This window comes from Nelumbo lutea, chromosome 4 (assembly GCF_056320005.1).
Source record: "Nelumbo lutea isolate HS-2025 chromosome 4, American lotus-T2T, whole genome shotgun sequence".
Lineage (NCBI taxonomy): Eukaryota > Viridiplantae > Streptophyta > Magnoliopsida > Proteales > Nelumbonaceae > Nelumbo > Nelumbo lutea.
The window spans coordinates 48,608,381-48,626,474 of NC_142687.1; the positions used below are offsets into that span (position 1 = coordinate 48,608,381).

Here is an 18,094-nt window from a genome sequence, read left to right on the forward strand (position 1 = left end):
TGCACCCACCACCTCAGCCCTGACAGTAACGGCTAGGGCAGTGGTGGTTACGCCTGATGTGACTGAGCTCCGGTATAAGAGGACCTTGACCCTCGCAAAGCAAAGGTATTGAAGCTAGCACTTTCAGCACTCTTAACTCTATGTATTTTCTTTGAGTTTTCTCAGACCTCTAACTTAGCCATCGGAGCGTTCCCGCCAGGAGAGCTCCCCGAGAATCCTTCACGTTTCTCTCCATTTCAGGTGCCATCTCTCACAGATAGGAGCTAGATTTCAGCCAGCTAGGAGTGCCCAGATTGTGCTGCATCAACCATTCTGAGACATAGCCCTTCGCTTCCGACCTACCTTAGGGCTTTTCTTCTTCATAATAGGAAGTTGAAATAATAGAGTAGCAACCTTCCTTCGAGAATGATTCGTAATAAATTTCTGCCAATACATTATTTGAGATACCCAGAATTGGTTGTAGCTATAGGATGTCCTACCAATGTGACACTTATCAATCAGTAAAAGATGGATAAGTATTCCATCTTTGACACTTCAGTATGCATTCCAACCTCCAAGTCCTCATGATTAACAAAGGGGAGCATATCCAACCCTAATTGATGATATACACAATTAGCAAGATATGCACTATAGAAGGATAAAACAATATCAGGGAAACAACATAGAATCTCGAATGTTAGTGAATAAAACTTATTCAAAGACCTCACTTAACAGCTTAAGCTTTTAAGTTCAATGGTTCTTTGAGATGGTATTAGAGTCACTTTGATCAAGTGGTCTAGTGTTCGATGATTCTCGTCACCCTCATTATGATTAATTAAATTTCAGCATAAGGTATGAGTGGGCCTATACTATCCATACTTCAAACTCAATGAGACTATAGTGTTCGATTCTCCTCCCATGTCATGCATGATAAATGTGTGACTATGAGAAAACCAAGGCCAATAACCCCGTAAACTCTACCTTTCTATTACAACTAAATGCATCCACTATATCTGCAACTTGCCATAATCCAACAATAACCATTAGCCGAGCAGCAAAAACATGATCACCAAGCATAAAATTACACCAACTCTAGTCATCTCCCCACAATAATGTTCTTAAAATATCCAAACAAAATTCAAATTATGCCTCCTTGCCAATTTGAAATCCATGCATAAAACTTAAAATGGTCTTACGAGTAAGGTCGCTAACTGATTGAAAAGAAACCTAAATAGGAGAATACTTGAACAAAGGGTTTAATGCCTCCTCATTAATTACCGTAAGACAACAGAATCCAAAACTATGACTCATTCCTAATGAGTCATATAAGGCCTAACCGATCGAATAAGGTACGGAAACCCATATACCAATTTTGGAGCGGGACCTACACAACTGGAATATCATAGAGAATAGAGAATAGTAGGGGTGTATACGGTTCAGTTAATCGAATCATGGCAATTTTTTAAACCGAACTGGTGTTATCGGTTTTTCTAATTCTCCAAATCGAAACTGAACTCGTATCATCGATTAATCAGTCTGTTGGTTTCGGTTTTTGACCGATTCAGTTTTTTGGTTTTTTATATTTATAATACACATTATACAAATATATAATATTATATAATAAATGATAAATGATATATAAAGTATTATAAATATTTGAAAAATATATAATATGTATAATATATTTATAAATAACAAAATATGACATATTAAAAATATATATAAAATATACATAAAAATATTTATACCAGTCGGTCCGATTAACCATCGGTTTTTTTGTAGGATAACTGAAAATCGAACCAATTCTTTGATTTTTCAAAATTCCTAAATCAAAACTGAACCAATCGATTCGGTTAACCACATTTTACGGTTCAGTTTTCTCAATTCGATTGGATTTTTCGGTTTTTTATGGACACCCCTAGAGAATAGAGATAACGTGTTACTCCGCCAACAAAGAAATAGATTAAATGAATAAACGTGAAACCATATCGATTCTAGCTGTACTTATATATATATAATATTCATTCTAGGTTAGCTGAGTTTCAAAGTAATTGTAAGGTTGATTGAAAAAGCCCAAATCGGATGGCTAGAAGAAGTAGAAATCTTCTGGGAAATGGTTGTGACTACTGACTTGAGAGATTGTCAATGCCCGGGATCATGGAAGATGTCAAAGCTTGGACCAAACGGAAACGGCTGTCGACAGACCAACATGTACACCACCTTTACAAGACAAGAAACTCCTTTTCTTGTATATATCTTTGCATCTTCCCTTCACTAGTTATATACTTATTCATTTCTCCTTCTATCAGACCTGTAGCGCCTCCTACCCGTCTAGCCATAGCCATTGAGTCTTCAACGTTAGAATTAATGCAGACAGAGATGTCTCTGAGACAAAGACTGACCACCAACAAGCAGCCATCAGATGCAGAAGAAGAAGAAGAAGAACCTCTAATAATCCCAAGCACAGCTACTCCCAGCTCGTCTTCTCCCTCTGTCTCACAAGAAGCCATCAGTCAGACTCTGGCAAGCACTGCCCACCTCGCCAACCTCCTCCCCACGGGCACCCTCTTGGCCTTCCAACTCCTCACCCCGACCTTCACCAACAACGGCACCTGCGACTCAGTCACCCGCCCCGCGACGCTAATCTTACTGCTGGCGCTGGCTGCTTCTTGTTTCTTGGCTTGCTTCACCGACAGCTTCAAAGCACAAGATGGAAAGGTGTATCACGGTATTGCCACCCGCAAGGGCATGTGGCTCTTCGACTACGCAGGCTCAAGCGCTAGCGCTCCAGATGATCTCAGCAGCTACAGGATAAAGTTGATTGACTTTGTCCATGCAGTCTTATCAGTGCTGGTGTTTGTTTCAGTGGCGCTGAGAGATAGGAATATCGTCAGTTGCTTCTATCCAAAGCCCAAGCATGAGACCCAGGAAGTTTTGGACATCGTCCCCGTTGCCGTCGGACTCATCTGCAGCCTGTTGTTTGTGGTTTTCCCAACCACAAGACATGGTATAGGATACCATGTTACACCAGACCAGGGAAGTCGTGATAACACATCTTAAGATTGAATGTACTGATTTATATTCTTTTTAATATATATCCTTTATTAGTGTAATGACTCTCTCTCTCACTGTTTCCAACAAATGATCAAGGTCTTGGGAACTATTGTTCATGCAACTAAATGCAATCCCTTTATGCTTTTCTCTTTTCATTAAGATCATTTAAATCCTGCAACTTTTTGGAGTTTAATTAACTAAGGGTCTGTGCTTGGTTTGTGGGAATAGGGATCTGGAATCGGAACTGGAATAGGTCATTCCAATTCTAATTGTTTGGTTGGGTGGAATAGAAATTCCATTTCCATTGGAATGGCATTTCCGCATTTGAGAGAATGGATATTCCCTCTCCTTCCCTTGAGAATGAAATCCCATTCCAACTTATTCTAATTCCACCCGAACCAAACAAACTATGGGAATAGAACATTCCGATTCTGATTCCATATGTTGATTCTGGTTCCAATTCTGATTCCAACTGAAACCAAACCAACCTTAAGAGACATCTACCTTTCCCTTCCTTTCCATATTTTTTCCTTGAAACCAAACATAGCCTAAATGTCTTTGAAAATTGAAACATATGTTGCAACACCAAAAATATAAACTATTCCACTAAACATCTTGATCTTCACCATCCTAATACCATCTCTTCATTTACTAAAACACACTCTATAGTTTCACATATTTCCCAAAACCTACAATATAGTTTGTGTTTTACTAAAACACCCCAATAGTTCACAACCAATTTACTTGATCAGCGTGTGTTAGATGGAAGTGGAAAATGATCATTTTACCCCCAATGTCTGTTAAAACAAATTTAATCAAAAGAAAACAAAATTGGAAATGTCTTTTTTTCCCTATTAAAATGCGGGCGAACTATTTTATGACATTCACAAGAAGATAAGAAGAGACATCACAATGAGATTACAGTTCTAATTAATACAAGCCACTTATAACCTGCAAGCATGGATCACATGAAGGAGAAAATAACCATGATCATCATCACTTCTTCATCTTAAGTCAGTGTATGTAATTTACATTCTAAATCTATTATTATTAAACTAAATATGGAGCCTCAAAAATGATACCTACCTGAAACATGACGCCTCAACCACACACACTAAACGTCTTCTCCAACCAAGATATGTTGTGGGGGAAGGTTTTCTTTCTAAAAGCTTGATGTGAAGTGTTAAGGGTACTTTTGAGATAAACAACCATATGTCCATGCCCTTATACATTTGACACTCTGTTTAGGTGATCATGTGACCATTTTCAAATGGCAATACAAATAATTCTTAGGCTTCGTTCGCTTTTCGGTAAGTTACTTAACCGGGTAAATACATTTATCCAGGTATGTGTTTCCTAGGAAAGACTTACTTGGGAAAGTGCATTTACCCATGTTCTTTTATTTCTCATGTAAATAAAGCAATGACCATTTTAGCCATAAAAATCCAATGTTAAAAGGGGCATTTTTATCCCATTTAAGTGTTGGCAACTTTCCCCCCAAGCGAAAAAGTTATTTACCCACCTAGCAGATGGGTATCATTTACTCGGGATAAGTGGTACCTAGGAAAATAAACTTTCCCAATTCCCCACATAAATCTAAAAAAAGAACATGAGTTTCTTCATCAATGGGAATCAAAATCTCATTGACCAAATTTCCCCCTCTCAAAATCCAGAAAAAGAACGCCCCCTTAATGGAAGGTAGATTTAAGTGGTAGCAAACTATAGGCATGTTTTAGTAAAACACAAATCCATATGGGATATTTTAATAAATGAACCAAACTTGATAGCTCTTGATCTATGCCTTCTTACATAAAATTCCTTTGCTCTTCATTCTTCTCTTCATCATCATCAATTTTGACTTAATTTTTGTATTTTAATTATTTTTTAAACATTCCTTATCAACTAGTTTCTATGTTTTTATCATTCTTTACTCATAAATATGTCTTTTAATTACTAACAAGATTTCTCTTAGGCATCTTTGGCAATCATTAATATTCAGTACCATGTTAATATGGAATATCTTTCTCTGTTTCTACTGAGTGCTATTACTTTGATCTACTGAGTCCAATTCCCATCATAATCAAGGAGAGGGCCTTGGAGAGTGCTATTACTCTAGCTGAAGTCGATGAGAAATTAATTTGGAGAGATCAGCCTCATGGGGATTTTTCTTTGTATTCATCTTGGGAGCTTGTTAGATCTCATGAAAATTCTGTCTTTGGGAGTTAGGCCCTACTACTGAAATCTCATAGTTTGTGGAAGTTCTTATATTTTGCAATTCCGATTGACTTAGTTATCACCAGAAGACTCTCAATCCAACATCTCATAAGGTTCACTCCTTCGATCATCTTATCAGTGAGTTGGAAAGAAAAATGCTGTCATAGATTAGAAGGTAAAGGTGTTGTGAGTTAAAGCCCACTGTCAATAAGAATGGACCCTTAATTGAAATATTTTAAATATTCCTCTCAAACCGTCATTTGGCAGTGCCCTCAAGACTTCCATTTAAACTAAATGCTGATACTTGATAGGACAAATCGCGGTAACTCAGGAACCAGTGAAGTAGCATTGTGAAAAACCAAATTTGAGGAGTTCCAATTTGGTTTTCATAAATTCTATGGTGTTGGATCTTCTAGTCGTATAGAATTTTTGGCCCTTTATGATGGTCTCAAGTTGTGCTTAAATCATGGCATAACAGATTTGGAGGTAGAGTGACAATAAATGCTTAACTGATATTCTTTTGCACAAGGTCTCTCACCCCTTAAACATCACATATATCTTGCAAGGAATTAGACAACAAAAAACTGAACATGAATGTGAGATTTTCACATACTTTTTAAGAGAGAGAAATATCAGTTTGCTAATTATCTTGCCAATAGAGGTAGATGAGAAGTTCCTAAACTTCCTATTGCTATAACTCAGGTGGTAACATGCTTAGAGTGTTGTTGAGGTTGTTCCGTGAAGATGTTCTCCCGTTCCAAGAACTGGTTGTTTTTCTGTTTTGGTTTATAATTTTGATCGACAACTGCAATATTTCAATTCATTAATAGATCGAAAGTGTACAAGACAAGAATTCCAAGAGAAATAAGATTCAATCAACGAGAGAAAACCTCTTATCTCTCCCCCAGCTATCTTTCAATTACAAGAGTGCCCAGAATAAATTCTCCCCACCCCTGGTTTCGCTAATACATCAGCTAATGAGTTAGCGCAACGTTTAACCCAATTAAAAGAGATTTCAATCTCTCTTGTCAACCAGCTTACTTTTCTTTTCATTGTCATAGATCCAGAACTTTGAATTTTCTCCCTGTAACCAGCTTACTACCAGTTTGGAATCCACTCATTTTTCTTCCTTTTGACAATAGTTAATAAAATTTCATGTTATTAGCTGTAGATGAATTGGCACCTGTCCAAGCAACTTCAGGCATACACAATGGCGTTTCCAATGCTCTGATGATTAGACTGACAAGAAAGGTCCACTTTTAAGTTTCAACAATATATGTAACGTCGCTCAAGGCATGTTTGCTGGCAACGTTTTAACAATATCAGCTCAAGCTTTGTCAGAAAACTTCCTCCATATAAAAATAGTGACACATCAATACCATTCAAGAAAATAAAACCTTGTTTTAAAATTTCTTAGCATAAGAATTTAAAAGGCATAATCTTAAATTAAACAGGTAACTCATTTGATGATGAAATTTCAAGGAGCAATCCTCAGTGGGTCACGGGGGAAAAGTGATGTTTTGCGGATATTGTTGAGTGCACAGAAGAGCATTACCACACGCTCCAACCCCACTCCGAATCCACCGTGCGGTGGTGCACCATACCTGTAACAGTCCATCCATAAGTTAGGCAATATCCATGTGCCAGAAAGGTATGATACCGAAGAGCTTTGACCAAGCAATCAAAACCCCAGTTAAGTAAGGCCGTTTCTGAACCAGCGTTCTCAATACAAGTTGGGTTTACATTCTCTCGTAAATCGGTTTTACTCTTAAAAACAACTGATAAAAGAATTAAGCATGAAGATGCATAGTTGCATACAATTAATATAAAAATAAAAACTGATGGGTAGTGTTCTTTTTATTAGTGTTTTTCAATACGAGATGCAACTATCCAAGAAATATTGAAGAAAAAGATCAACTAAAATCAATAGAAACTCTATTTTCTAGTCAATAAACCTTTTTCTCTATTCAACTTTTCTTGGATTTGTGGGTATCAAGACAAGCCTATTATCACTGCTCTTTGAACTGCACAGATCTTCTAGATAGAGGCCAAGAGGGTACTATTATTAAATACACGTACATCACCCTTTATCTACATTTCTGTGCTTGAAGAGTGCAAAGAGACCCAACTTACATAGGATTATGTTTCAAGTTCTCTCTCTCTCTGACCCTCCTTTATCCCATCATTGATATAAAAGGGAAAAAGAATTGATAGGATCCAGATCTAACCCCATTACCAATCAGTCCGGATCCTAACTGAGCCTTATCGGGTGTAATTGTAACTAACTATATTTAGCCTATTGACTAGCCTACATTCATGTAACTCTTTCTTTTTTTTTTTAAATAAATTAAGAAAAAGTCATTTAAGAAGAAAAAGAATTACAAAGGGGTGATAAGAAATCACCCCCCCCCTAAAAGGGATAAGAAGCAACCCCCAAAAGCACCCTTACAAAGACAAACCCCTCCTCAATCTTCTCTAAACTCAAACTCAGAACCTCATCCCACACTTCAAACACCTCTTCCCACAGCAAAAAAGACAAAAGCAAAAAAAAAAAAAAAAACAAAAAAGCAAAAAGAGACTAACATCAAATAGAACTGCCATCCCCTGCAGTCATCCCTAAGTTTTGTTCTATATTTTCCAATCCCCATGATCCCCATCCTTGTGTCGATATTCTTCCATGACCCATCTATTTATCCAATGGTTGATTTTCCAAAATTTCCTGCAAGCATCTCCCACAGCACAAAAGCACCATGCATGGAACTGGTCTTCAGTTTTCAAAGGGTGTGGTTTCTCTGTCTGCCTCTTACAGCTCCCTAGGTACCATAACCATGAAGGGTAGTGCTGATAGCCTATTCAACCCCTCACCGAACTGCTCGCCGCCCCGATAGCTTGCTGATAGCTGGTTAGTGATGAAGGGAGTTGTGGACATCAGAAAGACAGGGAAGTTGGAGGAATGGATGAAGGTCCTGCATGTGAGCTTAGTGGGAAGGGTAGTAAGAAAGGACATGGATGCGAAGAAGTTTGAGGCCTGGGCAAAACTAGAATGGGGAATAGAGAAGGTGTTAGGGGTGAGGAAACTGAATGCGGAGCTTTGGTTATTCATGTTTCACTGGAATGAATTTGCAGAGGAGGTTTTAAAGGGGGAGGAGGTAATAGAAAGGGCCAAAGACCTGAGGTTGGGCTGGTGGTTCCTAGGAGCTGGGGGAGAGTCATGACATGGAATGGAGTTGCGGGGGATTCCACTTCATGCGTGGAGTATTCTCACCTTCGAAGAAGTGGCTGCAGCTTGTGGAAAATTCATAAAGTTTGACAATCGCATTAGAACATGGAAAAAGTTAGATATAGCTAGGATTCTGGTCGAGGTGGAAAATCCAGCAGATGTACCTGGGAGGTTAATTCTGGAGTTTGCAGGGGAGAAGTATGAGTTGAGGCTGCTAGAAAGAGTTGATGAAACTCTTCGCAGAGAGGAGAAGCCACTGTCAAAGCACAGAGAGAAGGGGAGATCCGAGGAAGGTGTTGAGTGCTCTGATACGCAGGGGAGAGAGCAGGGGAGAGAACAGAGGAAAGACAGGAGAAAGGGAGGGATACGAAGAGTCGAATGGGGGAGGAAGAAGATGCTGAGTCAGACTTAGGGTCAAATCAAGAGGCACACGTGGAAGAAGGGATAGCCAAAAATGAGAAAGAGGAGGGACAAGTGGACACTATGGAAGTGGACCCAAATGATGACTGGGAGTCTTGAGATGGGCCAAGGAAGAAGAAAAGGAATGAACGGGTTACAGCCGATTGGGTCTCTCAAATGAGAGGGATTAAGGACTACCGCTTCAGCAGGTTAGCAGTAGATCTTAAAAAGAAAGGAAGGGGCAAAAAGGACAAAAGAACAAGGGGCTCTCTGGAAAATTTCCCCATGTCTTCGAAGAAAGGAGAAGACAATTCATCTCCTCCAACCAAAAAGAGAAGATCGGCTAATAACAGGGAGGACGGATTTGGGTGGTTACAAGATATGAGAGGAATGAAAAGATCGGGGTTTGGGGAGGAGGAAAGGTGAAGTTCCTTCGAACATTCACAGATGGGGCAGAAAAGGAAGAGACCTCAACATAAGAAGAATGAAAGAACTCTGGCGAGCGATAGTCTCGTTTCAAAGGCAAACCTATCAAGTTCACCCAAATCAATCCACCAATTCTTACAACAAATTAGTCCCAATCTCCAATACCTTTAGCACACTTAGAACAACACCTGAAAACCAAAAGATACCCACCTCTTTCCAACCAGCTCTAACTTCAACATTTAACCTTCCTACTAAAACTCTGGCAAAGTACTAAAAGTACCAGTCCCACACTCAATCTCTTCTCTTCTAATTCTGGTTGTATTACTGTAGGGGAATCTCTCCTTCCCTCCTTTTTTGACAAGGTCAGCCATTGGCCAAGTTCTAAATTTCATCTTCTCAGATCCATTTCTTAAAACTTCCATCTGAGAAACTACCTTTGACCCTTCATTGAGATCAGATTGAGAAATCCTCACAAATTCATTTCCCAGCTTTCCTAACTCCATCTTATTTCTTTTTGCAAATCAGATGTAAGCGAACAAGATAACAAAACACTCTGATTATTTATCAACTACACAGTTGAAGGTTCCGGCTAGCCTATTGGTAAAGTTTCTGGCTGGTTGTAGCGGAGACCTGGGATCAAGTCCCACCTTCACCTGGGGTGGGGGGTCTAGGGGTTTGGAGGAGGGCTACCCCCTGTTGTGTAGCCCATATAATCCCACTTAGTCAGGAAATAGTGTTTAAGGTAAGGTATTTGCATCCCCCTCATAGGGTTTTTTTTCCAATATTAATAAAATTAACAGTGGCCATCCCTCCAGCAGGAGTAAAATTTGGGGTAAAAAAATCCCCTAAGTTATACGACAATTACTAAGTCATGCTTTAGTTTTCTGACAACCCACAAAACCACCCAGACATAGATTCATAATGGAATGTCAGAGTCATTACATCAACCAACTAGCAGACAGTGAACAATGGATGACTAGCAGAAGGTGTGGTCTTGTCCTATGACATCAGGACAAGGAATGTCAGAATCATTTAAGAAAAATGGAGGTATGAATTAGTAACTGCTGATTATCCAAGGTGCCATTTGATAACTGCTGATTAGAAGTTGAAAGTAGAATACTGAAAAGATTCCAAATTTAAACATGTGTCATTAGCATTCAATAACTCAAGACCTACTCAATTGCTGAATGACGAAATACAAGCATCGGGGTGATTATTTTAGTTCTAAAACTTTATCATATAACATACCCCTGGATTAAATCAATTTTAGGTTTGGAATCTTTTCTGAATTCCACTTACAGCACCTATTTCAGCAGTTACCAAACAGCCACCACAAGTCAAGTGGAGCAACAAGATTCTATTTGATTAAAATAACAATTAAGGGTCCTAGACAGTAGACACCCTACATGGGTGCATCAAGTAATGGCAACAGGTTGACATGACGGCCATGGTGTCCTGTCTAAATTTAAATACTCCTCATGATATTGACCATGCACCATTTGCTCAAAACATGAAAATAAACAGCACAACCCAACTAAGGCAAGATGGTTAACCAAGTCTTAAATGAAAGGAAGATTATAAATGCTGGTTCCAAATTCAAAATGCCAGACCACTAGGGCAAATTTCTTTTGACCATGGTGACATTCATTGAAAATCAAGAAATGGAAGACAAAGCAGCACATAACATGAACATACCGGAACGAATCAATATATGTAGATATCGTCTTGACATCAATGCCACATGCCTCTGCACGAGTAGCCAAAAATTCTGGTACATGGATACGCTGAGCTCCAGATATAATTTCCTCACCTTTAGATAAAAGGAAAGAATGAAAAGAAAATAAGCGAAAAATATTCGATGTACATAGAAGACAATGTATGTAGATGGAAGGAGAGAAGATCCAGCATTTGTAATTCGATTGGCTATACGCACAACTTTGAAATCAAATAAAAATTACAAAAACCACATCGCATGAGATATCAAGGGCACAGCAATCCGAGAATGTAATATCATCTAAAGCAAGGAGGTAACCAATACAGAAATATAAGGGTGAGATTTTCAGTACCTCGAATGAAAACGTCAAATGAATTACTGTATGCAGGATCATCATAACATGGCATGGTGTAGAATGGTCTAACAGCCAAAGGATATCGGTGAAGTATATAGAACTCAGTGCCATACCTACATTCAAAAGTAGAACCATGCTTAGCCAGCTATACTTCATCACATTCCACACCCAAATAAAATAAATTTATAGTTCTGGAAGAAATTTCAGAAACCACCTACTTTTCTAGCACTAATTGGCCCAATTTTCTCTCTGTCTCCGTGTTTAGATCCCCCAATGGATCAACTTCAATTCCAGCTTCCTGAGCCAATTAATGATATAATATTAATACAATAACATTTATCAATAAGATCACACCATGTGAGTTCACTGATATTTCAAAAAGCACACTAAAATTAAAACCTCAAAATTTCCAAGCCAGCCCTGTAATATCACTCTACTTGTAGCAATTGTATCCCAAAGGGAAACAAAAATTAGAAGTAGTGTCTTAGTGTAAATTTAATTCCTTTTAGTCACAGGGTCATTATTGCCAACAAAAGAGAAACAGATATTTCACCCACCAACAAGAAGACGGAAGCAAATAACCGAAAAAATATGGGGAATGACCAAACTCATCATAAAGTTCTCTAGTCCAAACCTGTGAGTAAAACATCCCTAACCATCTCAATGTGACCCACAACCCACCATTCTCAAATGGCACGAGGCAATCAGTCTTCTTGCCAATCCAAAGAATCATATTGGCAGAGCTAACTTCCGCATAAAGATGCAAAAGTACAGCCATAACTAAGATGAACTTTGTAATTACACCGACCTATCATGGTTCTGTAAGACTTTCTCCTATGCAGGTTATGATATAATTCCACCTATATCCAAATTATTCATTCATTCATTTGATGGTGATATCAATGAAACAAATCCTCACCTTGAGCATTTGAACACCTTCTTGAAAAGTCAGTCGTAATGTCTTCCTTAAGTACTGTTACATAACACAAAATGTCATCAATAGGGTTATAAGAAAGGCAAGAAAGAAGTTTCATACCCAAAGATAAAAATATCTGGGACACCAAAATCAAAATATAACCTTCAAAGGTTCAAATGGATATTGCTTTTGAATAGCTTCAAGTTCCTTTTGACACTTCTCATTCAGATTGTCGAACATTGCAACAAATAAGCGGTCCAGAATGTCCAATACCTGCATAAACAAGATTACTTCTTCAATAACATTGATTCCCATGCCCCCCCCCTCTGTTCCAACTAGGTGGAACAACCAAGTCACATCCTTCAGAGAAATGTGATGAAAAGTTAAAAAGCATTTTTATCAATAACTGATAAAGAGTCTTCTTTATTGAATATATGTAAAAATACAAAGAAAAAAAAAAGAAAAAGATAAGAAGTATAGTCAGAAAATAGTGCACATGCACCGTTTTACAAGGTTAAGGACTAGCTCTACCCCCACCCCCAAGCTACCTTCCCACTAAAATAGCCCAGAAAAACACAGATTACAGATACTCATCCTGGGGGATCCAACCCCTTATACAGCTTTTTTTATCCCAAACTTCACTCCTGATGGAGGGTAAGCCGTAAGTCACCAATTTCAATACTTCAATACACAAGTCACCTCAAACCCAAATGGATTAAAACTCTGGCCTTACCTCAAAATAGTGTTCTTTAATCTCCATTTCAACATCAAGACCAGTAAACTCGCAGAGATGTCTATGTGTATATGAATCTTCTGCCCGAAATACAGGACCAATCTCAAAAACACGGCCAAAATCACCACAAATTGCCATTTGTTTATGAAGCTGAGGTGATTGTGCCAGGCATGCAGGCTGCCCTTTGTAATCCAGTTTGAAAACAGCTGAGCCACCTTCACTTGATCCTGCTATCAATTTTGGGGTATGGATTCCAACAAAACCTTCGGATAACAAGAATTGCCTGAATATCTGAATAGTATGTAATAATTTTCAGGATAAGATTTTCAACAAAATATAACACCATAGAGGAATAAAATAATGGAACTAAATTGATAGGCAGAGGGTGAAAATTATGAACAATGAAAAAACATATATAAGCACCCAAAACTTTAATCTGATGATCAGAGATGGTATTGTAACACAACATATACCCAAAAAAGATACAGATACCAAGAAACACAGTAGGCAAGAGGCAACAACCTTGCCACAATTCAAATATCCTTACAAAACATCAACCCTGAAAACAAAGGAATTGGCAAAAAAAGAAAACCCTTTAGATGATCACAAGTATCCATACTGATAATGTATAAATAGGATGATTAAGACATTATATAAGTATGCCATTGAACCATTAATAATGCCACATAAACTCCCAATTTAAATTCCTTATATCCAGGACTATAAATAGACAAACAACCATGTGCAGTCTAACCAGCAGAGTCAACTTAACTATTTATGAAGGCAATCTGTGGTGTTAGGAAATCCAGCCCGTATATATGGTAGGTGACCATTTTGGTGTATGCTTCTATCCTCATTCTTTTATGAAGAAGTTATTAAAGATTGAGACAAACAACCATATGCAGTCTAACCAGCAGAATCAAATTAACTATCTATGAAGGCAATCTGTGGTGTTAGAAAATCCAACCCATATATAACAGTGGGTGACTGTCTTGGTGTATGCTTCAGTCCTCATTCTTTTATGAAGAAGTTATTAAAGATTGAGAGAAAAAGAGATGCATGCAAAGGATGTACATAGAGGCGTTACAAGAATTAAGACAACTATGGGGACATCAATGAAACATTGAAATTCTGCAATGAAGCTTTGGAAATGATACAATAATGATCAACACACAATTACAAGTTAAACACTTGAATTTCTAATTCAACCCACTAAAAACATATTCTGAACAGAACACTTTAAAAATAGGAAAAATAAGACAATGATAACTGATAACTTCTACATGTTGTCATGAATGTCTAACGCTCTAAAGGTCCAAGCAATACAAGGTATGCATAATACAAGGTTTACAGTTATAACGATAAAATAATACATCCTTCAAGAACAAGAACCTTAAACAAAGGCACAGTAGATAATAGTTTTTGGTTATAAATCATCAGAAAATAGAGAAATTACATGTCTCATGTATTGAAAATTTGAAATTGAATTAAAAATAGAAGTTTAGTGAAATCATACAATAGAACATTTTCCAAAGGGAAAATTCACATATCCACATAAATATGTTACAAGAGAAAATTACAGGTATCATTTTTGTACAAGTGTAGATCTCATAGAACTGTAGTAAATACATATAAAACATACTTTTCAAGAGAAAACATTAAATAAAAATGTAAACACCCACATTTTTTTGATAAGTATTGTAAACATCCACATTTTGTTAATGCAAACATCCACATTAAGAACATTAAATGTTAAATTTACAGCTATCATATTTTGGATTAGTGTGGATAAACTTGTCAAATCACTGATAAAGATATATATGCAAAGAACCTTAATTCATGGGGCAAAAGGACCAAACATGTACTTACATTTTCAACTTGACATTGAATACGAAAGATCCCTTGATTAGCAGGGGTACGCATGTCAAGGACTCTGTAGTTTAAGCGTGTATCCTGATTAACACGAACAAGCTGTTCTCCAGCCTAAACACGTTAAAGCAGACCATTAATATAGAGAAGGAAAAAAAAAAAAAAAAAACTTAAAAAAGAGGTTATAGTGTACTAATTCTTGCTTGTAATCAGCTTTCTATATCTGTAAATTCTGTCTACATCTCTTATCACTAATGAAATGAATTGCCTCTTCTATGTACAGCCACAAACAGAAAAGGTCAACACAGATATAACCAGATCCGAATTTGATTTGATAATATTCATATATAGATTGCATTCGCATCAGATTCAGATGTAGAATACAATTAATAAGTTAAACTAAAATTGATTAAAATACTGTATGTTATTAATATATCTAACAAAAAATGACTCGAAAATAACTTTGTATGAGATTGGAACCATGACTCTATAAGCATGCAACATTCAAATCAACTCCACTCCTAGATACATATAGTTAATTTAGATGCAAGGACATACATTTAAATATTAACAGACGGGATCATATCAGATTGGATTGGGTCGAATAGATATTTGGTCCAATTATCAACAGGTCAAACTTGGATCTCCTTAACCAGATAGGATTTGAAATCAAATTTAGAAAAATGGCTACCATTTGCAGCCCCACATTTATGTATACTGAGAGAATTTTGTATGAAAATTTGAGAATACAAAAGAGGGGGGAAATGGGCAAGGGGGAGAAAATTAACTTTTCTTACACGCATGTGAACTGCTGTTACATGTATCAATAGCTAATCAAGTTACTTAGATGAAAGAGCTATAAAAAAAAACGATTCTCCTAATAAAGGTTAGAAAAATGTTTAAGCTCATATTAACACGCGTACCTGCAATGCTTTCTCAATTTCACTCTCACTTCGAGCAGCATCTTCAATGTTGATGGGGAGATTTGGAACTGCTTTGCTAATGCAAAATAGTTTCCTCACTTGAATTTCCACCTGTTGAGAAGAAGATCAATTCCCTTTTGTTCCAAAAGAATTCCAAAATAGAGCCTCTTCCTCGATAAAGGAAAACTACCTGCTGTGACGTGCCCTTAACGGGCACATTGGGCACAGAGACAACCCCTTGAATGTCGACATGAGACTCTCTACTTAAGCTTGTCGCAAACTTCACCATTTGTCCGCTAACAAGCTCCGGAGCTACCGTTGCAACACACTGAACCGTGCAACCTTTCTCTCTCAATACCAAGAAGGCAATTTTTTTACCAACTGCACGAATCGTCTGCACCCGCCCACGAATTAAAACTTCCTTATCCTTCAATTCCTCGTTTAGTAATCCAACTTCTGTCCACTTTCGGCCCGTCACATCCTTCGACTGCAGTTCTTCAAGTGGAACGTCACCGTAATTACCAGCAAGAGGATCACCTTCTGTCATGTTCGCTGCTGCAGCCGCCGCTGCCGCCTTTTCTTGTTGGCGTTTCAACTTTTCTAGTTTCATGGCTTCCTTCTTGGCCGCCTTCTTACTCAAAGTCTTCCCTTCTTCCTCTACATCAGCACCACTACCATTAGTCGCATCAGTGGCTTTGGAAGGGTTTTCGAGTTCCGACGCCATTTCAATTCGCAAAGAAAAGATATCCTGGAAAATTTAAGTCGAATTAAGGCCAAGAAAACCGTAGGAAGAGACGATTGAACTAACGTTGAATAATTCAGCTAAGAAACTTGAATATGGAATTCGACCAAACCTATCACAAGCTCTGGTTTCGCTCAGGTTGATTCAATCTCTCTGAAGTCGAACTATTTCTTTCTCCGGTCGCCACTTCCCCAGTCGCCCCGATCAATTCGACGAATGAGCAGAGGGTTTTGTACAATAACACCATATATATAGTGGGGTTTAGTTTACCATTTTATCCCTTAATATTACGGAATTGACCAAGATCCATCGGTGGGTAAAAATAAAATAAAATACTACTACTACCTTGACCGTTGGCTGTCCACGATCGACAGCCTGACAAATAGGGCATTTCCTGTGTCAGAACTAACGTGTCATCCACAAGAGGCCCATTTACAGCTCAGGCGGTCGAACTTGGACAGCCAAACTTCCACCATCTCCCGGCGTGGACTTTCCTGAATGAAGGGAATTAACGTGTCGTTCACAAAAAGCCTCATTAACAGCCCAAGCTGTCGAAATTGGACAGTTAAATTTTCACCATTTTCTTTTCAGGGTTTGCAGTCTAATTCCTCGTGCTCATGCCCGACAGCGCACCTAGAAAATGACTCACAACGCAAGAATCCGCGCACACGGACAAAAAAATTATTTTCGGCTGCCGCGGAAAATATCCTTACCATCCACTGTTACGGGCCAATGTTTCCGATTCGTGGTTGATTTGGACGGTCGGACCAATCAAATTAGTTTGTGGTAGGAATGGCAATGAGGCGGAATGTTTTCGAACCATCGTTGATTAGTTTGGGAATTATCCATGGAACCAGTTCTGTTTTATCTCAAACTTGGTCTCTGGTCAAAAATCATTGAATTAGTTAACGATCCATTGACCCAGACAGTTGAATTGTCAACTTATTCGACTCATTCAACAGTTTTTAGCCATTTTTTATTTTAATTATTATTTAATTTCTTAATTTTTTTGTAAAATGGGCAATCCATTGGAATCGGATGGTTAAACTGTCAACCTGGAAACTAGTGGCTAAAATGATTTCAATTCTGGGTCATTTTTTAAAACATTAATGAGACGGATTCAGAGGTGGGGATCATATTCACCATCCCCACTAAATTTTTATTAGGGAAATTTTCCGATAGGTACCCTGTACCTTAGGTCGAGTGCCAATTTAGTATTCGTACTTTAAATCGCGACAATCTAGTACCTGAATTTTCAATTTGCGACAATTTGGTGCTTGAACATTCAACTTGCGACAATTTGATATTCGGCGTTAGATTTTCGTCAATTAAAAGCCTTACATGCGGGTTAAATTTTTCAAAATACCAAAATTACCCTCTGCCCTTCTTATTTCCCTAATCCCCTTTTGTCTTCATTCTAGGTTGAATGAATGAAAGAGGAGAACCCCTATTGTCTTCATTCTGGGTTGAACAAACGAAAGAGGAGAACCCTTGTTGTCTCCTCAATGGCAAGGAGATACCGAAACAGATGAGTTGCAGCGGTGAAACTC

At 38.0% G+C, this 18,094-nt stretch overlaps 2 protein-coding genes across 2 annotated transcripts; one reads left to right on the forward strand and one right to left on the reverse strand.

Moving 5' to 3' along the window:
* Positions 1 to 2,358: 2,358 nt before the first annotated feature.
* On the forward strand, positions 2,359 to 3,039 carry LOC148855647 (transmembrane protein, putative (DUF679)). Its single transcript, XM_088984939.1, has one exon. The coding sequence runs from the start codon at positions 2,359 to 2,361 to the stop codon at positions 3,037 to 3,039; it is 681 nt and encodes a 226-aa protein (XP_088841065.1).
* A 3,442-nt stretch (positions 3,040 to 6,481) lies between these two features.
* Positions 6,482 to 16,801, reverse strand: LOC148855648 (aspartate--tRNA ligase 1, cytoplasmic-like). The gene is made up of 11 exons (XM_088985952.1): positions 16,657 to 16,801; positions 15,993 to 16,550; positions 15,803 to 15,913; positions 14,880 to 14,993; positions 13,011 to 13,301; positions 12,440 to 12,550; positions 12,281 to 12,334; positions 11,580 to 11,659; positions 11,359 to 11,474; positions 10,988 to 11,102; positions 6,482 to 6,851 (listed from the first exon to the last, which is right to left on the reverse strand). The coding sequence occupies exons 2-11, from the start codon at positions 16,524 to 16,526 to the stop codon at positions 6,725 to 6,727; spliced, it is 1,653 nt and encodes a 550-aa protein (XP_088842078.1). The 5' UTR covers positions 16,527 to 16,550; positions 16,657 to 16,801; the 3' UTR covers positions 6,482 to 6,724.
* Between the last annotated feature and the right edge of the window lie 1,293 nt (positions 16,802 to 18,094).